Source organism: Pholcus phalangioides, unplaced genomic scaffold, assembly GCF_987345545.1.
Source record: "Pholcus phalangioides strain wild (caught in Gottingen) unplaced genomic scaffold, Ppha-v1.0 ptg000004l_1, whole genome shotgun sequence".
NCBI lineage: Eukaryota > Metazoa > Arthropoda > Arachnida > Araneae > Pholcidae > Pholcus > Pholcus phalangioides.
Window position 1 is genome coordinate 44,833,608 of NW_028301597.1, and position 18,648 is coordinate 44,852,255.

General features: G+C 37.6%; 2 protein-coding genes and 1 non-coding gene across 3 annotated transcripts; 2 read left to right on the plus strand and 1 right to left on the minus strand.

Moving 5' to 3' along the window:
* Positions 1–9,125: 9,125 nt before the first annotated feature.
* TRNAP-GGG (transfer RNA proline (anticodon GGG)) lies at positions 9,126–9,199 on the plus strand. The gene has a single exon. It is a non-coding gene; the product is annotated as a tRNA-Pro (tRNA).
* A 462-nt stretch (positions 9,200–9,661) lies between these two features.
* Positions 9,662–10,645, plus strand: LOC149087671 (F-box/LRR-repeat protein 6-like). Its single transcript, XM_089231944.1, has one exon. It carries the CDS (start codon positions 9,662–9,664, stop codon positions 10,643–10,645), a length of 984 nt encoding a protein of 327 aa, XP_089088070.1.
* Positions 10,646–17,286: 6,641 nt separating this feature from the next.
* LOC149087672 (protein roadkill-like) lies at positions 17,287–18,288 on the minus strand. Its single transcript, XM_089231945.1, has one exon. It carries the CDS (start codon positions 18,286–18,288, stop codon positions 17,287–17,289), a length of 1,002 nt encoding a protein of 333 aa, XP_089088071.1.
* Positions 18,289–18,648: the final 360 nt, after the last annotated feature.

Consider the following 18,648-nt stretch of genomic DNA (forward strand, 5'->3'; position numbering starts at 1 on the left):
GCCAAAAATGAAGCCGAAAGCAAACAAAATTGCCAGTTATTGCCAAAAATGAAGCCAAAAGGAAAATTGGCAACGTTGTAATTAGCAACTTTGTTTTCTTTTTAGCATAATTTTTAGCATAATGTTAATATTTAGCTAGAAAAGCTTAAAGTTTTTTTTTTTTTCATAATTCTGCAATTGGGGCGTGGACACCTGGTTTTCGTGGCACCCCCAATTGGGAACCGCTGATTTAAGCAATAATTGCCCACGCCCCAATTGGAGAATTATGAAAAAAAACAACAACATTATGTTAAATTGAAAAAAAGTACTAGAAAGAAACCAAAAATTGTACTTGTGATATTTCTTGATGGGAGAATGCCATATTGTTTTAGTTCTTTTGCAGTCCGGTACACGGCATTGCTGTCGCAAGGGCCATCTTCAAGAGAATCATGGGCCCCTCCTTGTAAACTGATCTTTGTGAGCACCCTCCTTCCGCCAAGAAATGCTCGTCCGCAAATTTGAATGTGCCCTGTCTCGAAAATTTTAACCAGATCTCATTCTATGAAGCCCCCAGGCAGGGCCAGATTAAGCATTAAGCAAAATAAGTAGGTGCTTAGGGCATCAAGAGAAAAGTGACACCACAAAAGTTATCAAATTGTATTTCTTACATTAATGTACAATTTTTCTCTCAGTCAGAAGCATATTTATGGTTTTACCGCCTTTCTCATATTCTATTCTATTTTTTTTTGACCACTCATTCTGCATATTTTCAATTTTTTCTTGTTTGGTCCCACACCCCCGCCCGTAAATACGCCTCTGTATCCAAGTCACTCGTTTGGTCACACCGATGCTTTAACACTTTCGTTGCGTCATTTTTTTATCACTCTTTGGTCTTTCTCTGACTTCTTTATTCGTTCGCTAGGTCATTCCCATACGTCCACAACTTCTAGGTTACTCTTCTCGTCTCTCTCATGCTCATACCATCTTAAAAAATTATTACAGCAACCAACTAAAAAATTAGTTAACAATGGCTAAAAATCTGCTGATATAATACTTGAACGGACCCCTAAGGGGGAGAGCCGTTTCCGAATTACCCACTATTGATGTTCCTGATCTATCATTAGGATGTTCACTTGCTGTAAAAGATAGGAAGACTACCAGCATAACAACTGTTTTCAATACGCCGCCAACCATAGAATCAACTGACCAATCGCAAAACAATAGTGCAGGTCAAGCCCCTTATGTACGTAAATACAACCACTAGTGTTGGGGAAACGTTGAGAACTAACTCAAACGGACGACGGTCTTCGAACCCGAAAAAACAATTTTTTATCAAATGATGGCCGCGAAAACCTTACCAACTATTTATAGTGAGACTTGTCCGTTTGAAATTTCTGTCTTTGGTCATCCTATTTTTTTTTTTTTTTTTGTGATTTTCCTGTTATATTTTTTCCCTTATCAACTGCGAAATTTCAAAGGGTTTTGGATTGTTTGGCTCCAAATCATGAAACTCATGTGCTGATCGTTTCTTTTTGTTTCTCGAATTTACTTCAAGAACCTCTTGAACAGCGGTTCTCAACCTTTTCCGACTCGCGGAGCCCTTTCCAGTGTATAATTTATATGGCGGAGCCCTTTTTAGTATATTATTTATATGGCGGTACCCTTTAGGCCTCTTTTTTTGTTTGTTTATAAAATTTATTGATTTATTTTATTATTCTCGAGTGGCCGCGGAGCCCCTGGGAAGTGCACACGGAGCACCAGTTGAGAACCGCTGCTCTAGAAGAAGATGCTATAGCTTATACCAATCCAAAGTATAAATATATTTATATATTTAGACTTTGGAAAAAGAAGAAAGATGCATTAAAATGACAGCACGCTATTGAAGAATATTGTATTTGTAAAACATGCCGAACCACTGGAGATGAAGAAATTCTAAAAGATAAGTTATGCTAATTTAAAAATATTTAACTATTGAAGGGAGTATTTGAAATAAACAAGACGTGCACACTCTATATTATGGAATCATAAGTGTAAACAGGATTATTTTCCTCTTGGAAAAATGCTGCGATTTTGGACTTTCTCTATTTTTGGTCCTTCTTTCGTGAGAAAGTCATTCACTTTTTGCAAACAGACAAGTGAATCCACTAAATGAACCTGCTAAATATTCTGTTGCTAAACGCTGAATTCTATTGCTAAATTCTGAATTCCATTGCTATTTTAAACTGAGATTAAATAGTATGAACAGCTGTTTTTTAAATTTCTCCAATTCCGGAAAAGTTCGACTTGAAGGAACAAAAATAACTTAAACAGATATTCGAGCTATCGGGAATTGACTGGATGCATAAGAAATGATGGGGTTTTCCCCTTTCAACCGGAACTAACAATACTATATCGTCCATATTTGTTATAGGCATCTTTTTCTCAGCCACCTCGTTGGGCGTTTTGCCTCTTGTGGCCTTGTATTTGTATTTCCTCATATACAAGTGGAGCTTCGCGTGGAGGCCTTCTGCTATAAATGTTGTTGCTATAAAGGTGGTTCTGGTTCATATAAAGTACAAAAGACTGGATACCAAGTAGAAAATAACACCAATCATCTGTCCTCGGTATCCCCAATATAAATTTTCAAATAAATTGCATTAATTTATATATTTGCATGAAAAATATTTCTCATAAGTTTTGAGTTTTCATTCACTCTGGAATTATTTCTTTCATAGTTCTCCTAAAATCTTTCCATTTTCCGGTGCTTAGTTTGACCTGGATTGGAGTATGCCGTTAGGTTTTGGGGACCACACTCACAGAGTGACATTGACTTGGTGAAAAGGGTGCAGAGAAGAGCCACGTGTTTTAAAAACTCTCTGAAGGGAGAGTTGATTTTTTTGAAAATGTTTAAATTGGGGGAGCGTGAGCGTAGTTGTAGCGCGGGGGGGGGGGGAAAGAATATAATCGAAGTGTTTAAATTTTTCAACGGGAAGGATAAAATGGGCCATGAGTTATTATCAACTGCTTCGATAAGGGGACACCAGTATCGTTCAGTAAGGAACAATTCTAGGCTGTGGTGTGGCAGGGTGTTTTTCTCTAATAGGGTTGTGAGTAGGCGGGAAATAGCCGAGTAAGGAATAGCTTACTTCTGGTGGTCGTGAATTCCAACCTGACACGTTAAAAAAAAATACGGTTAACACATATTGGAATCCATCGAGTTATCCATACTTAGCCAATCCATGCTTTTTATGAGCAGTATGCATATTTGCTGCTGTGGTGGTCGAGTGGTTATAGTGATGGACTCGCAGTGCGAGGTCCCGGGTTCGAACCCCCCCTTCGCTACAGTCGGCTGAAGGTGGTTTAACTGTGGTTCCCAACTGCAAGGCTCGAATGCGAGCTGATCTCCCCTTTAAAAAGTCTCGCCACAGGCAGCAACACACCTACAATTTGAACTAAAACATTACACTTAACTCACTTTATTTCTGAATTATAGATGGCAGCACTAGCCACCATTATACCGAGCGCATTGCTTTTTAGAGGCTGACCATATTTCATCTAGAATACATTGAGAACGGTGACCACACGTCCCGCATTTTGCAGTTCCGAAACTATTTCAGTAAAAATGTCCCGTTTTTTCATGCATCTTCAACGAAGCCGACTTTAATTTTCATTCTCTATTGAAATCAAGGATTAAAATCATCTTCTCAACTCATAAATTATGCTACGATAATTATATATTGGGATTTTGGTAACCCTTGGACATCTCACAGTTTTCGCCAGGGCTGTCAATATGGCAACCCTACCGATTCATTCGGAATCATGATTTTGCAAATTTCATAAAAAAATTTTGACGCCACAATACCCCGAATTAAATTCTCCTTCCTAGATATCGTTATAATCTGTAATTTTCCATTGATTTTATTGTTAAAATATAAGATGCATACGACTATAAGTCAAAAGCGACATTTGAACTGGGTTGTTCTGAATAATACGCAAGTACCAAAAAGGCCTAGCGACTCTACGTGGGAAACCTAAGATTCGTTTTTCGTTTTCGTAACTTTTTTGTTATGTACAGTAAACTTCGTTTATACGTCGCTCAGTTATACGACTTTCACATTTATACAACGTTTAGCTTTGGTAACAATTGATTTCTTTTACATTTTAGTGTTAAAGTATACAAGATATACAGAAGACTGGATGTTGTGAAGATATTTATTATTTGAGATGTTAATTTTTTTTAAGGAAGGAAAAAACTCTCTGCCTCTACCGGGAGTCGAACCCGGGTTCCTCGATTGCCGGACGAGTGCTCTGACCACTAAGCTACAGAGGAGATAGAGATTTTCCTTCGCTAGAGCGTATATGTGCCGAACGGAACCGTGCAATGGACGGTGAACCGTGGTGAAATCGTGGCTCGTCGTCCATGAGCTATTAGCTGATCGGTTCACCGTCCATTGCACGGTTCCGTTCGGCACATATACGCTCTAGCGAAGGAAAGTCTCTATCTACTCTGTAGCTTAGTGGTCAGAGCACTCGTCCGGCAATCGGGGAACCCGGGTTCGACTCCCGGTAGAGGCAGAGAGTTTTTTCCTTCCTTAAAAAAAATTAACATCTCAAATAATAAATATCTTCACAACATCCAGTCTTCTGTATATCTTGTATTAACAAGTGAAGAGCGACATTCATGTCACATGTTAAAGTATAATTCATTTATTCGACGCAAAACCTCAATTATTCGACTCTCGAACTCCAAATCTTTTTTTTTTAGAAAAACCTTATTCATATCCATCAAATACGTGCAATTTCTATAGCCGAAGTGCGTTCAACCTTTAGGAGAGTGCGGGCCACTTCGTTGACTTGAAATGTGTCGCGGGCCACTAAATTAAGTGGTTAGGAAAAGCGCCGTGTATCATAAGCGATTCGTAAATGTTCCGTGGGCCGCTTGAGTGACCTGGGCATGTGCCGCGAATCACTCGAGTGCTCTGGCACTACCACTACTAAACCACACATGTGCCTCGTCCACATTCCTCTGCGGAACTTCTGACGAATTGGTACATGTTGGAATGTGCGTGTCTGTGTTGTGAAACTAACGTGAAGCTAAGTGCTTTGGAACTGGGCCCCGCTCGTTTCGAATGTGCCACGGGTCACTAAAGCGCTCTAAAACGTTGTCGCGGTGATCTGTAATTAGGCCGCGGATCAATTGAGTGATCTGGAACTGTGGCGCGGGTCACTTAAGTAATCTTTAGTTCCACGACTCGCTTTAGTGGTCGGGAACTGTGCCGCGGTGATCTGCATATAGGCAACTGGTCACACAAGTGGTCTGTAACCGTAACGCGGATCACCTAAGTGCTCTGCAACTATGACGTAGATTACTTGAGTGCACTGGAACTATCGCCGGTCACTTAAGTGATCTGTAAATATGCCGCGATTCACCTAACTGATCTGAAAATGTGCTGCGAGACACTGCAATCTTAAACTCCGCTACGGGTCATTAACGCGATCGAAAACTGCGCTGCGGGTCACTTACGCTAGCTGGAAATGTGTCGCTTAGTTTATTTTTACAATACAGTATTCGGTTTAAGATCGCGGGCCACATTAGATGACTCCGAACGCCACGCCACGGGTGTGAGCATATACGCTGTACGCAACATTGAAAACGCAAGATGCAATGAAGCACATTGAATTCATTCGAATGTTTTTGTCTGTTGGGGGGAGGAGGGGAGGGTTTTTCAAAAGAGCGTCAGTTATGCGACTTATATTGATCTACAGATGAGTAATCTAAGATTCGTGAACCCAGAGGATTCTTAGTGAAGAGATTTTTTTTTTCAGGTAAAATATATATTTTTCTCATTCTGTAACGCATACAAGCTCAACCCATGGCCAGAGCGCCAAGTGTGGCCCTGGCGGAGTCATATGACGTGGCCCGTGACTTCAAACTCAATTTTGTAAAAATTAACTAAAAAGCTCATAACCAGATCACTTAAGTGACCCGGGGCATATTAAAAGATCACTCAAGGGGCTCGCGACACATTCGTATCTCACTTTAGTGACCAGCGACACATTTCCAGATAACACAAGTGATCCGCGGCACATTCTTACCTCGCTTAAATGACCCCACGCACATTCTTAACTCAAACTGGTTACCCATGGCGAATTTCCAGATAACTCGAGTGACCCGTGACACATTCCACATCACTTGGATGGCCTGCGGCACATTTAAGTATCACTTAAGTGACACGCTTTACATTTTCAGATTATTTGAGCAACCCGTGACATACTTCCAGTTCACTGAGGTCACCCGAGGCACATTTCCAGATCACATAAGTGGCCCGCGGCACTTTTTCAAACCAATGAAGTGGCACGCATTCTTCAAAAGGTTGAGCACCCTTGCTGTAACACAATGCTTTTGAATTTTTCTTATGTGTCATTCAAGTATTACGTCAGCATTGAGGGGGGGAAGGGGTTCGGATTTGCTGACTTTTGATGACAAGGTGGGGGAGGGGGTATGAAGGTTGCTTAGGTCATCAACCACCCCTTCCTGAAGATATGAAATATTCTAAGCTGCTGACGAAATTGTGCTGACGGGGGAAGGGGGGTCAGTGTTTTGCTGACTTTTGCTGACAGGGGGGGAGGGGGGTCAAAAATGGGTGAAAATTTTACATGTGACTCGTTTATGAATAAGATATGACGAGACCAGACATGCACCTCGTCCATATTCCTCTGCGGAACCTCTTACGAATTGGTACATGTTGGAATGTGCGTGTACGTGTTGTGAAACCTGGCGTTAAGTTTGTTTCTGTGTAATGCTTGTGATGTGTAGTGCTGCCATCTGCCACCAGTTTTTCTAACTATGAGTGAAATGTAATGATTGAATAATTTATCGTGGTAGGCCTGTTGCTCTCTGTGGCGAGACTTTTTAATGGGGAGATCGGCTCGCATTTGCGCCTCGAAGTTGGGAACCACCATATTTATTACTGCCAACTCCTTTGAGAATTGACCCAGCGAATGTTTGAATTCCGGGCTCTGGCCAGCCAGTTCTCAAAGTGAACAATCCTACATCAGCGCAGCGAACTTTCGCCAGGAATCTCCGGCAACCACACGAATTGGCCGGCCAAAGTCCGAATCATATCTGCAAATCGGACTTTGGCGGACAACGACACAGTCATTCAATCATTTCCCATCACTCATAGTTACGAAACTTATGGCAGATGGCAGCACTAACAAGCATTACACACAAACAAACTTCACGTTAGGTTTACAACACGTACATTCCAACATGTACCAATTCATTAGACGTTCCGCAGAGGAATGTGAACGAGGTTTGGTGCATGTGTGGTTTATATATGTTAATAACATATAGAAAGCGTCCTCTCCACTTGTCAATACATGAAGATTACGAGGAAGAAAATTCATCACTGCCTCAACGGGGACTCGAACCCCGGTCTTTCGCTTGCCGGACGCGTGCTCTACCATCTAAGCTACGGAAGCAGATAGAATATTTCAACCTTGGAGCGTATGTATATGTTGAAAGGCACCGTACATGGACGGCGTCAACAATCAACTAATAGCTCGTGAATGACAAAGGCCAACCAGATGGCCATATGCATATAGAAACGTCCTCTCCACTTGTCAATACAAGATTCAGTGATGAATTTTCTTCCTTGTAATCTTCATCTCCACAAATAACCAGTCTTTCGATGAATCTTGTATATTAGTAACATATTCATTGGGTTCCACTACAGGAGAAACGAGGGGGTAAATGTAACCCTCTTGATTCCTACTTTCTCGAAAGAAATATCACAATCATGATAAATGATAAGAGATGAAGAACTCACACCAAAATATCGATATCAGATCAATTCGAGCGGTAAACTGAGTAACGAAAACGTTCACTGACTTTTTAATTGCGAGTTTGATAAGAACCTAGTCACCCACCTTTGTTTTTGAAATGGGGTTTTTGACACTACGTTTATGAAGTTTCGTTCTTCCTCTATTCCTCGACAATAATCTTCACGGTCTATAGCAGAGGCTCTTAACCTTTTTCTCATCCCGCACCCACAATGCAACTCAATTTACCTTTCCGCACCCACTGTGCTGGAATAATATGTTGGCTATTGTATTAATATAATAATAGTATTAATAGAATAACTATCATTATAAAAATGTATTTTTTTGCAATTAATTACATATTAACTACCCACTAATTAATAGTTTAAAAATTCTAAACTTGAAAGATAAGAACAAAGTTTAGTGAAGATAAAATACACACAGGTTTCAATCGCAACAGAATTAAAATTACTCTACGTGTCGACTGTTAGTGACTATGGAAATTTGTTATTTTCTTTTCGTAAGTGTTCAAATTTAGTCTCTTTCCTATGAAAGGTGGTTACTCGCATATCATCACTTACATTCAGGCTATTGATGGGTTTTTGTTTCATCAGCAAAAAGTAAGGTAGCGAATGGTGGAAGTGTTTGTAAAAAGCCGCCTTCAAGTAAGTGCGAGGTTGGCATATACAGTAAAACCCCTCTTAAAGGACACCCTTCAGATTCGGTCACCTCTCTTTTACGGCGAAATATAAATTTCCTTTTGTGTAATAAAACTATGCTTTCCAACCCTAGAATAACACTCTCCGTTTTACGAACGAATTTGGTTGTCCACCGGTGTCCACACAAGAGTGGTTTTACTGTATTCCTTCGGTTCCACTTGCCCCAATACAGGAAAAACGAGGGGGGAAATGTAACCCTCTTAATTCCTACTTTCCCTCGAAAAATATCACAATTATATTGAAATGACAGATTAAATAATAAGAAAGGAAGAACCTGACACCGAAATATCGATATCAAATCAATTCGAGCTTTCAGAAATAGTTGAAATGCAAAAGGCACAACAGGTGGCAACATGATTACGAACCTCCATATCGAGTCTGCTTATAATAACGTTGCAGAAGCAGCTATCACACATTTTTACTGAAAAATGGAGCAAGTACAAAAAGGAAACCCTTCCCAGAAGCTAACTGTATTTTGACAAGGATGACGTCACTCTCCGCTATCATACGAAGGTTTTTAACAACTGGATGTTGCGAAGATATATTTTGGAAAGAAAGAAAATTCAACTGCCCCTGCGGGGCCCCTGCGTACACAAGTTCCAAGGAAAGATTGAGAGATTCGGTGCCTCTGTAGTCTAGTGGTCTAGGGCGTTCACCCGGGAAGTGCAAGGACGTGGGTTCGATTCCCAGCAGGGGCAGTTGAATTTTCTCTCTTTCCAAAATATATCTTCGCAATATCCAGTTGTTAAAACCTTCGTAACTGTATTTTACAAATCACGTAGGGTTCCATTTACCCCAGTGTACTTTACCTCGATTGAAAAACTTAGTTTGGAGCATCAGACGTTGTGCGGACATTGTAGGAAAATATCTTCTATTGAAGAAATGAAATCCAAATTGTCCTGGTTAAGTTTGTTCCGAAAATTGAAAATAAAAGTCTCTTGTTTAATTTTCAATGCCATACAAACATTTTTGAATCAATCACAGATACGGTGCTTTAGCAATCCTACAGTTACAATTATTTAACGGCATGTAAAGAGATTACCACGAAGGCTCAGTATTTGAGATCGTAATATTTAAATTTCGTTGATTGACGCAAATGCTGAGTGTTTTCTCGTCCAATTTCTAGGTTTTTCCAGTACTCATGATCTGAGACAGGCACCATGGTCACCATCAACGATTTCCCAACGGAGCTCTTCGTGCATATCTTCTCCTTGTACATCAAATCGCAGGGATATCGAAGATTCCTGAAGAACATTCTACTAGTCTGCAAAAGATGGAACCAGATTCATTCGATTCCTTTGCTGTGGCAACGCGTTCTTTCTTCTTACGCTGGACCCGGTGATAAATGGTCTTGGGAAGACCAGAACAAGTTAGGTGAAAAACGTTTGCTCTCATCTGTTCGATTTCTCAGTCTGTATAAATGCCCCTACAGTGAAAATGAAATGACCAAGTTCATGCGTTACTTCTATAATCTTCGAAGTCTGAGCGTGCTGAACCCCTTTATGCCCAGAGCGGCGATGGAGGCTCTCACAGAACAGTGTCCTGATATCAAATGCTTGACATTGAGCCCTTCTGATCAGCAGATAGAAGATATTTTTATCTCGTTTCTCAGCGTACGAGGAAAGAATTTAAAATCCTTGGACTTGATGCTTGGTTCTTCCCTCAGAGATAAGGACTGGTTTCAGACAATCGCTGAAAATTGCTCGTCATTAGAAGTGGTGGCATTTTCTGAAGAACATGAATCCAATATTTCTTCTTCTATTCAGCTTCCGATCTTCGATCTCATCACGGGATGCCCAAAACTACGGGCCTTTGAAATAGCGGGCTTCAAATTTGCATCGGAAATGAGGAATCATAACGGATTTTCTGGTATGGAAGACTTTGAAGCTTGCGAAACCGATTTCGGTGGAACGGACTTGTATTCAATATTTAAGAACGCGAAGAATCTGGAATCTATAGTAATTACCCATTGTCCAAACGTGATATATAGTAGGACATCAAAGATTCCGTCCGAAAAATTGGCGGGGTTTATGATCGAGGACCGGAACCTGGACCGACATCCTTTGGAGTTTCTGAGACAGGTCGTTGTCAAGTGGAAACATACGCTTGAAGGGCTTTGCATAGAAGAAACGCTGGCTGTATAGATAATATCTATACAGCCAGCATTTCACATAGTATAAATTTATAAAACTTTTCAGTTTAGGAGACTGTTGAAGATTGATGAATTTTATCCATGCTACATGTATTTTCACAGAAATGTTGGAATTGTTGAGAATTGAATACATCGATAGTTATCATGAAAGTGACGGTTACTTCATGGTTCCTAAGGCGGCCTTTCTTGATCTTGGTCCCCAAACCAATTTGTTTAACTTCATTGCTATAATTTTTTTTTCTTCGCGACATTATTCGATGTTATTACATTAAAAACACATCACTATTAGATGATTCTATTTAACCTTTTCACTGTAAAATCATCCGAGTTTTTTCATCAAGATAGAAACAAATTTCGAATTTTTTATCAATTATTTTCTTGAAGAAAATAATTGATAAAAAATTCGAAATTTGTTTCTCTCTTTGTATACAGTAATGTGTTATAGGCCACGGGCTCTCAAACTGTGCTCCGAGGTGCGTGGGAGTGCCTCCAACCTTTGTCAGAGGCGCCGGGGAGCAGTGACCCTGACAAAGGTTTTTCGAAAATATTCTTTGGTTTAACAAAGAACGGAGAGCGCGCTCTCCGCTGAGCTCTAGGGAGCCGGCGGAGCTCGCCTATGAGCATCGAAGAGGGGAAAGGGGTGCCTCGGGCGGAAAAAGTTTGAGAACCCCTAGCTTAGGCTATAAATAAATAGAAACGAGTTGTGATGTCAATCTAGTATGGTTACTCCACCTATACGTAAAATGTTGTATTTGGTCTGTGTGTTTCTCAAGGCTTCCCAATATTTTCTTACTGTCGGTGCCTCTGGACAATCTCTCTCTATTTTTTAGATTTGATGTAAATACTTCCAAACCAGATTTTAGCTGATTTATAAATTGGAAGGGACAATCTAGGTTATGGTGTCACACGGAATTTTTCTCTGATAGGGTTTTTAATAAATGGAATAGCTTACCCCCGGGGGTAGTAAATTGTTACACAATTGACACGTTTAAAAAGAAATACGATAAACATGTTGGGGTAAATCGAGAAGCTATCCATACTTAGAATCAGACGACCATAAATACATTTTATGAGCATCGTATAATATTTTATAATTTCAATTGCATTTCTAATTGGGTTGCTGTATTTTAGTAATATATGACATTCATATTTGTTATGGCATTTTTTTTCTCAGCCACCTCGTTGGGCATTTTGCGTGTTGTGACCTTGTATATGAAAAGAATGAGAAAACAAATAAGTACATCCAACGGCAATAATAAAAATGGAACAAAATTTATTTTACATGAAACTGAAATTTATTTTACATGGAACTGAGATTTATTACACTAACGTACTGGCAATAGAAAAATAAAAACATAATTTTTTTTTTCTAGATAGGTAAATGCTGATAATAGATTAATAAGAAACACAGATGATGATAGTTTATGATGACAAATTCTTTTAAATAAAAAGTTTTATTTATTTCGAAATTTGAAATTAAAATGTCAATTTACATTTGAAAAAAAATGAATAGAGTAAGTGGAATTTTTTAATTTCTCTGAGGATTCAAGAAAATATGTCATGCACATGCCACCGGGCTTGACAAATCGCAGGCGCCAGGTAACCATTGCAACTAAATAAATGATAACTGGTGTCTAAAATTAAATGTGAGAATTGAATTGGAATCTGAGGGCAACATAAAAATTATGTCACTAACTACTAACAGAGAAAAGGGTCGCCAACACATCAGAAGTCGGGGGCAAAAATGATCTCTTGCAAGTGGGAGAGAATGCTTGGCTCCTAAGAAATCTGGGTGGAGCTTAAATTTTTTCACGATTTGTCAAGCCCTGCAAGTCACAAAAAGCTAAACTTCTCACATATTCAAGAGCAGCAAAATATGAAATCAAAGATTAGAATAACATTCATGTCGTAGAATACAATTTTGACAGATATTTTTTCACGCCGAAGCTCTTGCCTGGAATACAGATGATGACAAAGAAAAATCTAGTGAGAGATAGTATAACACAACTATCTATTACAAGTTAATTACTCAAAATTTGAAATCAACACAGTAGTCTTTCTCACGTGAAATACGGTCTGACAAATCGACAAGATTTTTTAAAATACTTCAGACTTATTTAAATTAAAATAAATTTTGTACAGCAAATGCGAAGACACACAATGTTCAGTATCTGGTTGGAAAGATAAAAAAAAATTAAATTTTTTTAGTATAAAAAGAGTTTCAACTCAGTAAATGACGTATCATCGTATAACAGAATAGTGTCGCAAACATAATTGTTAATTGTCACATTTTTGCTGTTTCACACATTGGAAATTGGCATAGCTTGGAACCCCAGCCTGCTATCACCTCATACTAACTTTTGATAGATTCGTCCGAGCAAGTTCTACAAGAATATAGTGAAATAAAAGTAAATAAGAAGCATTTGAAAATATATATATATATGGTCCAAAAATTTTGAAATTTTCGATTTTTCTCAATATAACGTAAGGAAGGACTAATAAATTGTTTTTGAAACATGGAAAATAATATAAGAAGATAGGGCGATTTGTAGGGTTTCCAAGAAAGCCAAAGTCACAAGTGCTTTACGTTTCAAGTTAAAAACTTGCGGCCGTCTCTCGACACAGCGCTTGCCCTATTTAATTTATAATCATTCACTAATTTGTCCCACAATAGATATTTTTGCACGCGTTGCAAGTATATCCTCGATTTTTTTGTAATTGAAATCGGTTATATCGATTCAATTTCGTACGATTTGATTGAGACGAGATCTAAACATTTGTGTGCATTTAAAAGTTCCATTTTTTTTGTTGTTGTGTTAATCTTAGTTCAAAGTCATGAAATCGGAATGTCAAGCGGAAAATGAAATACAGTGAGAAAAAATATTGTATGCAAACAGTGCAAAGTAAAAAGTGATCTTACAAAATAAAGCGTTCCGGACTCTGCGACGAAGTTGGGCTGGAAGAGATCTCGGCAACGGGGTAAATTTTTGTCATGGCCCGCCGATCATTTTCAGAAAATGGTTCGAAAAATTGAAAATGATTAATTCTAGAACTAAGGAAAGAGAGAAATAATTTAGAAATTGATGAAAGGAAGAATTTCTGGATTCGTGAATAACATGATGAAAGAAAGAATTCTAGAACAAATGAAAGAATAAATTTTAAAATGAATGAAAGAATAAATTTTAAAATAAATCAAAGAATAAATTTTAAAATAAATGAAAGAAATAATTCAAAGAAATATCAGAAATAACGGAACCCAATTTCAAATTATTCTTCCTCGTAAAACTATAATAAAAAACAATTTATCTACTTAGGGCCAAAACTTTACAATACCTTGGATCCACACATGAAAAATGCCTAAAAAAATATAAAACTCTGATTAAAACATATGTGGAAAATTCGAATATATCATAAATAGTATATAAAGTTTTAAGAGAAACCAATAAGCACACACACACATACTTAAAAACCATGGGGGGGGGGGGCAAACCAATATGTGTGTGTGTGTGTGCACATGTACACACATGCGTGTATATATAAAACAATGTGTTGTCACGAGAAAAACTTTTGGTGTTATTTTCATTTATCTGCCCTGAACGGACATAGGCCCCTTGGGAGATCATACCCTGGAATTAAGTTTATGTGTTGTGTTGTTTCTGTTATGTCATTGTATGTATTTAATACATTCAAATAAAAGCCTTTACTATCTCAAAAAAAATTCTAGAATAAATGAAAGACATTTTTCTAAATGAATGAAAGAAAGAATTCTAGAATAAATGGAAGAATTTTGGAAAAAAATGGAAGAAATTATTCCAAATGAATGGAAGAAAGAATTCTAGAATAAATGGAAGAATTTTAGAATAAATGGAAGAATTCTGGAATAAATGAAAGAATTCTGTAATAAATGAAAAAATTCTGGAATAAATGAAAGACATTTTTCTAAATGAATGAAAGAAAGAATTCTAGAATAAATGGAAGAATTTTGGAAGAAATTATTCCAAATGAATGGAAGAAAGAATTCTAGAATAAATGGAAGAATTTTAGAATAAATGGAAGAATTCTGGAATAAATGAAAGAATTCTGTAATAAATGAAAAAATTCTGGAATAAATGAAAGAATTCTAGAATAGAAACTCTGGAGTAAATGAAATAAATAATTATAATGATAATAAAGAAAAAATTTGGAGAATGAATGAAAAATAATTCTAGAATAAATGAAAGAAATAATTCTAGAATTAATGGAAGAATTCAGGAATAAATGAAAAAATAATTCTAGAAAAAACGGAAAAATAATTCTAGAAAAAACGGAAAAATAATTTTAGAATGAGTAAAAAATTACTCTAGAATAAATGAAGGGAATAATTCCGGAACAAATTGATGGAAACTCAATAAATTTCTTGAATAATAATCCTGAAACAAATAATTTCGGAATTAGTAAAAAAAATAATTAATAATCAATGAGAGAAACAGTTTCGTAATTTCTGATAGAAATCATCTCCCAATCAATATCTTATAATAAATCAATAAGTCACAAAGAATCATTTAAAGTGATTTCAGATGAAAATTAATCTCATAATTAATTTAATCAAAAACATTTTCAGCATTAATGAAAGAAATTATTTCAGAACCAATCAAAATTGATAGTTAATAAAATAATTTCGTGATAAATATTTTTGTCCCTGTTTAACTCGGGGCACAATCGGCCACTGTTATTGAGATCACTGAATTACATGAGGCCCGTGGACTTCGTCGGAAGCTACAATTTGACCACCGTGTCTGAAAGTTTGAAAACGCCTGTAACCAGCCACTTTTTTTGAAAAACGTACATGGTGTTCAATGTATCTATTAACGGAGCCCCCCCCCCCCCCTTGACGGACAAAATTGTCGATTCGAGGAATGTCCGTTATCAAGAGGCTCCACTGTATTAACGAAACTCGATTTTGCCCTTCAAATGTAATGTGATCAATGAATAAACACGTTTGCTATTGGTTAATTTAACAAAGTAAAATTTACCGAAACAATTAGCGCTGGACTACAGTAAAACCTCGATAAGTCGTCACCTCAAGTTATTGAAAAATTATGACGGCTAAGCGGAGTGACGACTTAGGCGGAGTTCCGTCAGATTTAATGTGCAATTTTATGAAAATCGTATAAATTTAAAGTAATATGACATTTATTAAAGTATGAATCAAAATAACAATATTAATAAAATTTATAGATTGCGAAAGAAAAAATAATAGCAATTTTTTATCTCTTATTACTTAAATTATTGTGGTGAAATGTACTATACACTGATTTATACTAGTAATTTTTAATTTATAGACTAACAGAGCAACTGTTAGAATAGGTAGCTTTTCTTCATAACAGAACTCTCTATTGCACCTTAATTTTACATATACATCACATTTAATTTTAGTGTTTGAATTCTTCATCAGTAGTTCATGATGCAACTACAAAGTAATCTCGAACACTTTTGACTTTGTGGAGGGGCCCTGGGCTGGAAAAAGTAAACAGAAAACCTCGACTTGGGAAAAAATGTCTAATTTTTTTCAACAAAGATATTTTGTTTAAATTTCAAGCCCTAAATTAGTAGAGTCCATGCTATGCATCGGTTTCTATGATTACTTATTATCCGTGCCACTTTGACTTTAACTTGATTAATTTGATTCTTCGATTTACATAATTTTTGCTTTCCTTGCACTATATGTAATCTTTGACACATCAATAAATTTAAGTTTTGTCGGAGATCCCCCTGCCCCCTCCCCCCCCCCCCCTGGGAGGAGGCGAGTGCTTACGTTGCTTCTTGCGACAGAGCTTGGGTGTCTCGCGGTTTGTCCAGTTTCTCCAATGGAGCCCAGGCAGGAATGAGATCTAGCCTGAACAGTCCCCAACGTTCCAAAAACCTTATTCGGCAAATGAACTTCCCCAGCGTAACTTTCGTTACTTAAACTGTTCCGTTTGGGTATATAGGATTTTATGGTGACTTTTAAGCATATGGCAATGCTGTTAAGAAGCTCCTTGTTTTAATGGGAGCCATAAAAATAGTCTGTTCCTCTTTCTCAAACTTTTTCATAGTGACGACTTAATCGAAATTAGCGACGAGTAAACGAGGGTTTAATAACATTGTGGTCTATGAGAGCTGGAAGGGTCTGAAGAAAAATGACGACTTAACCGGAGTGACGACTTAACGAGGTTTTAGTGTATTAGGAGTAGGGAATTAACACGCTGAGTTCGGTAGTGCATTTGGATGGGCGACTCTTGGGCCGCAATCCGGACGGGGCGCAAATCCGAGTTAAAAGGGCGAAAAAAGCTTCATTGAATAAAAAATAAAAACGTACTTAGGTGGCGCTAAATATAGGTACCGTACGGGGAGAGATTTTTTCTCGAGGATAATGGTACAGATAGCAAAAGGAAAAGCTTTTATCGTATAAAATAAAATAAACCGCAGTATCTCGTAAATAAAACGCAGCATGACCATAACAGGTCTTCGCCGAGAAAAAAAAGTTAAAAAGATATATAAATGAATAAAAAAACTCATCTAAATGTTTCACTCGTTAGAAGAGAAGGGCACACACACACATTAATTATTTTACACTTCCTGATTGCCTTAAAAGTGGAAAGAGAAAAATCCAACTTATCTCGCATCGCTCTCGTTGACTTTAGCCAAAAGTAAGTCTCGAAGGAGATTGGGTCTACTCATCAAAGGTTCGTATTGCTCGGCCTTTTTGAAAGAAGCGGAATTCTTCCATATGAAATCAATAGCTCGCTTTTTGACCTTGTCGGCAGAATACGTGTCGGCGTGCAATAAGATATCCAATGCATTCGATGCATTTGTATTGAAGATCACGTGATCCTCGCAGATATCTTTCAAGTCAGTTATTTGATATTTCTGAGCAGCTTCGAGAAGGCTCATGGCAGACGCTGCTGGTAATTTTGGACATTCGAAAACGTACAAAAAGTTAATCATGGCTCTGATGGTTTCATAATCAAAATCAGTTATTTCAATCTGGTTGGTCACGCTTTCACTGAGGCCAGATTTGAACATTGCAGAGAAATAAGACGATCTGCAGGACAATATGCATTTGTGGCATTGGATTTCTTTACCATCGACTCTTATCACTACATCACTGCACTCACCATTTTGCAACGAGGAAAGTAAACCCCGCATATTTCTTAATGGCGAAATTTCTGTTGTTTCAGCGCGCACCGCCACACAAAGTTGAAATTCTTCGCCTTCATATACATCACGTAAAGGAATAACGTATTCCTCAGTTTGAATTTTTGTTCCCGAGAATAGAAAACAACCAGTTTTTTTGAGTATTTCAATATCACTTTGCTTAAGAGAAAAACTGAATGAAGCAACGATGTCATTGACGGAGCGTTTAATCACGCCAAGTTGCACTTTCAACTCGGCATCCAACGCATATTTATTTCTCGACCATATTGCTCTTTGATCACACCCGAGCGCATTCACGTTAACTGGATTAATCCGGAGTTCCCAACGTCCGGAAGTTACTCTGAGTGTTTTCTTCGTCACCAAGTCTCTGAGCGCACTTGGTGTAAATTTGTGCGCGAAAACATATCCTTTCGGCTCGAGATTTCCATCATCCGCAGCCTGTTTCGAAGGAGAAGCCATTACGTTTCGTTCAAGGCTCTTTCACTTTCTACACACGATGCTCTTTTAGGGTTTTTCAGTTCTTACAGACAGGAAAAGAGGGAGAGAAAAAAGGATTGGTTTGCCATAAATTAATTGTATCGCCAATCGTCCATAAATTTCACAAACTCTATTATGGCATGAATATAATATTTTTAATTTGAGAAAGAAACCTAAAATATGAAAAATATTTTCTCTGAAAAAAATATCGTTTTCTTGAACGAATAAACCAATTTGCCTTTAACTAATATAATCGAACAATAACTATAATCGTGCAATTTTTATATCATTCTTAAATGTGAGATTTTTAAAGGTTTAAAGTGGATAAAAAAATTTTAAACA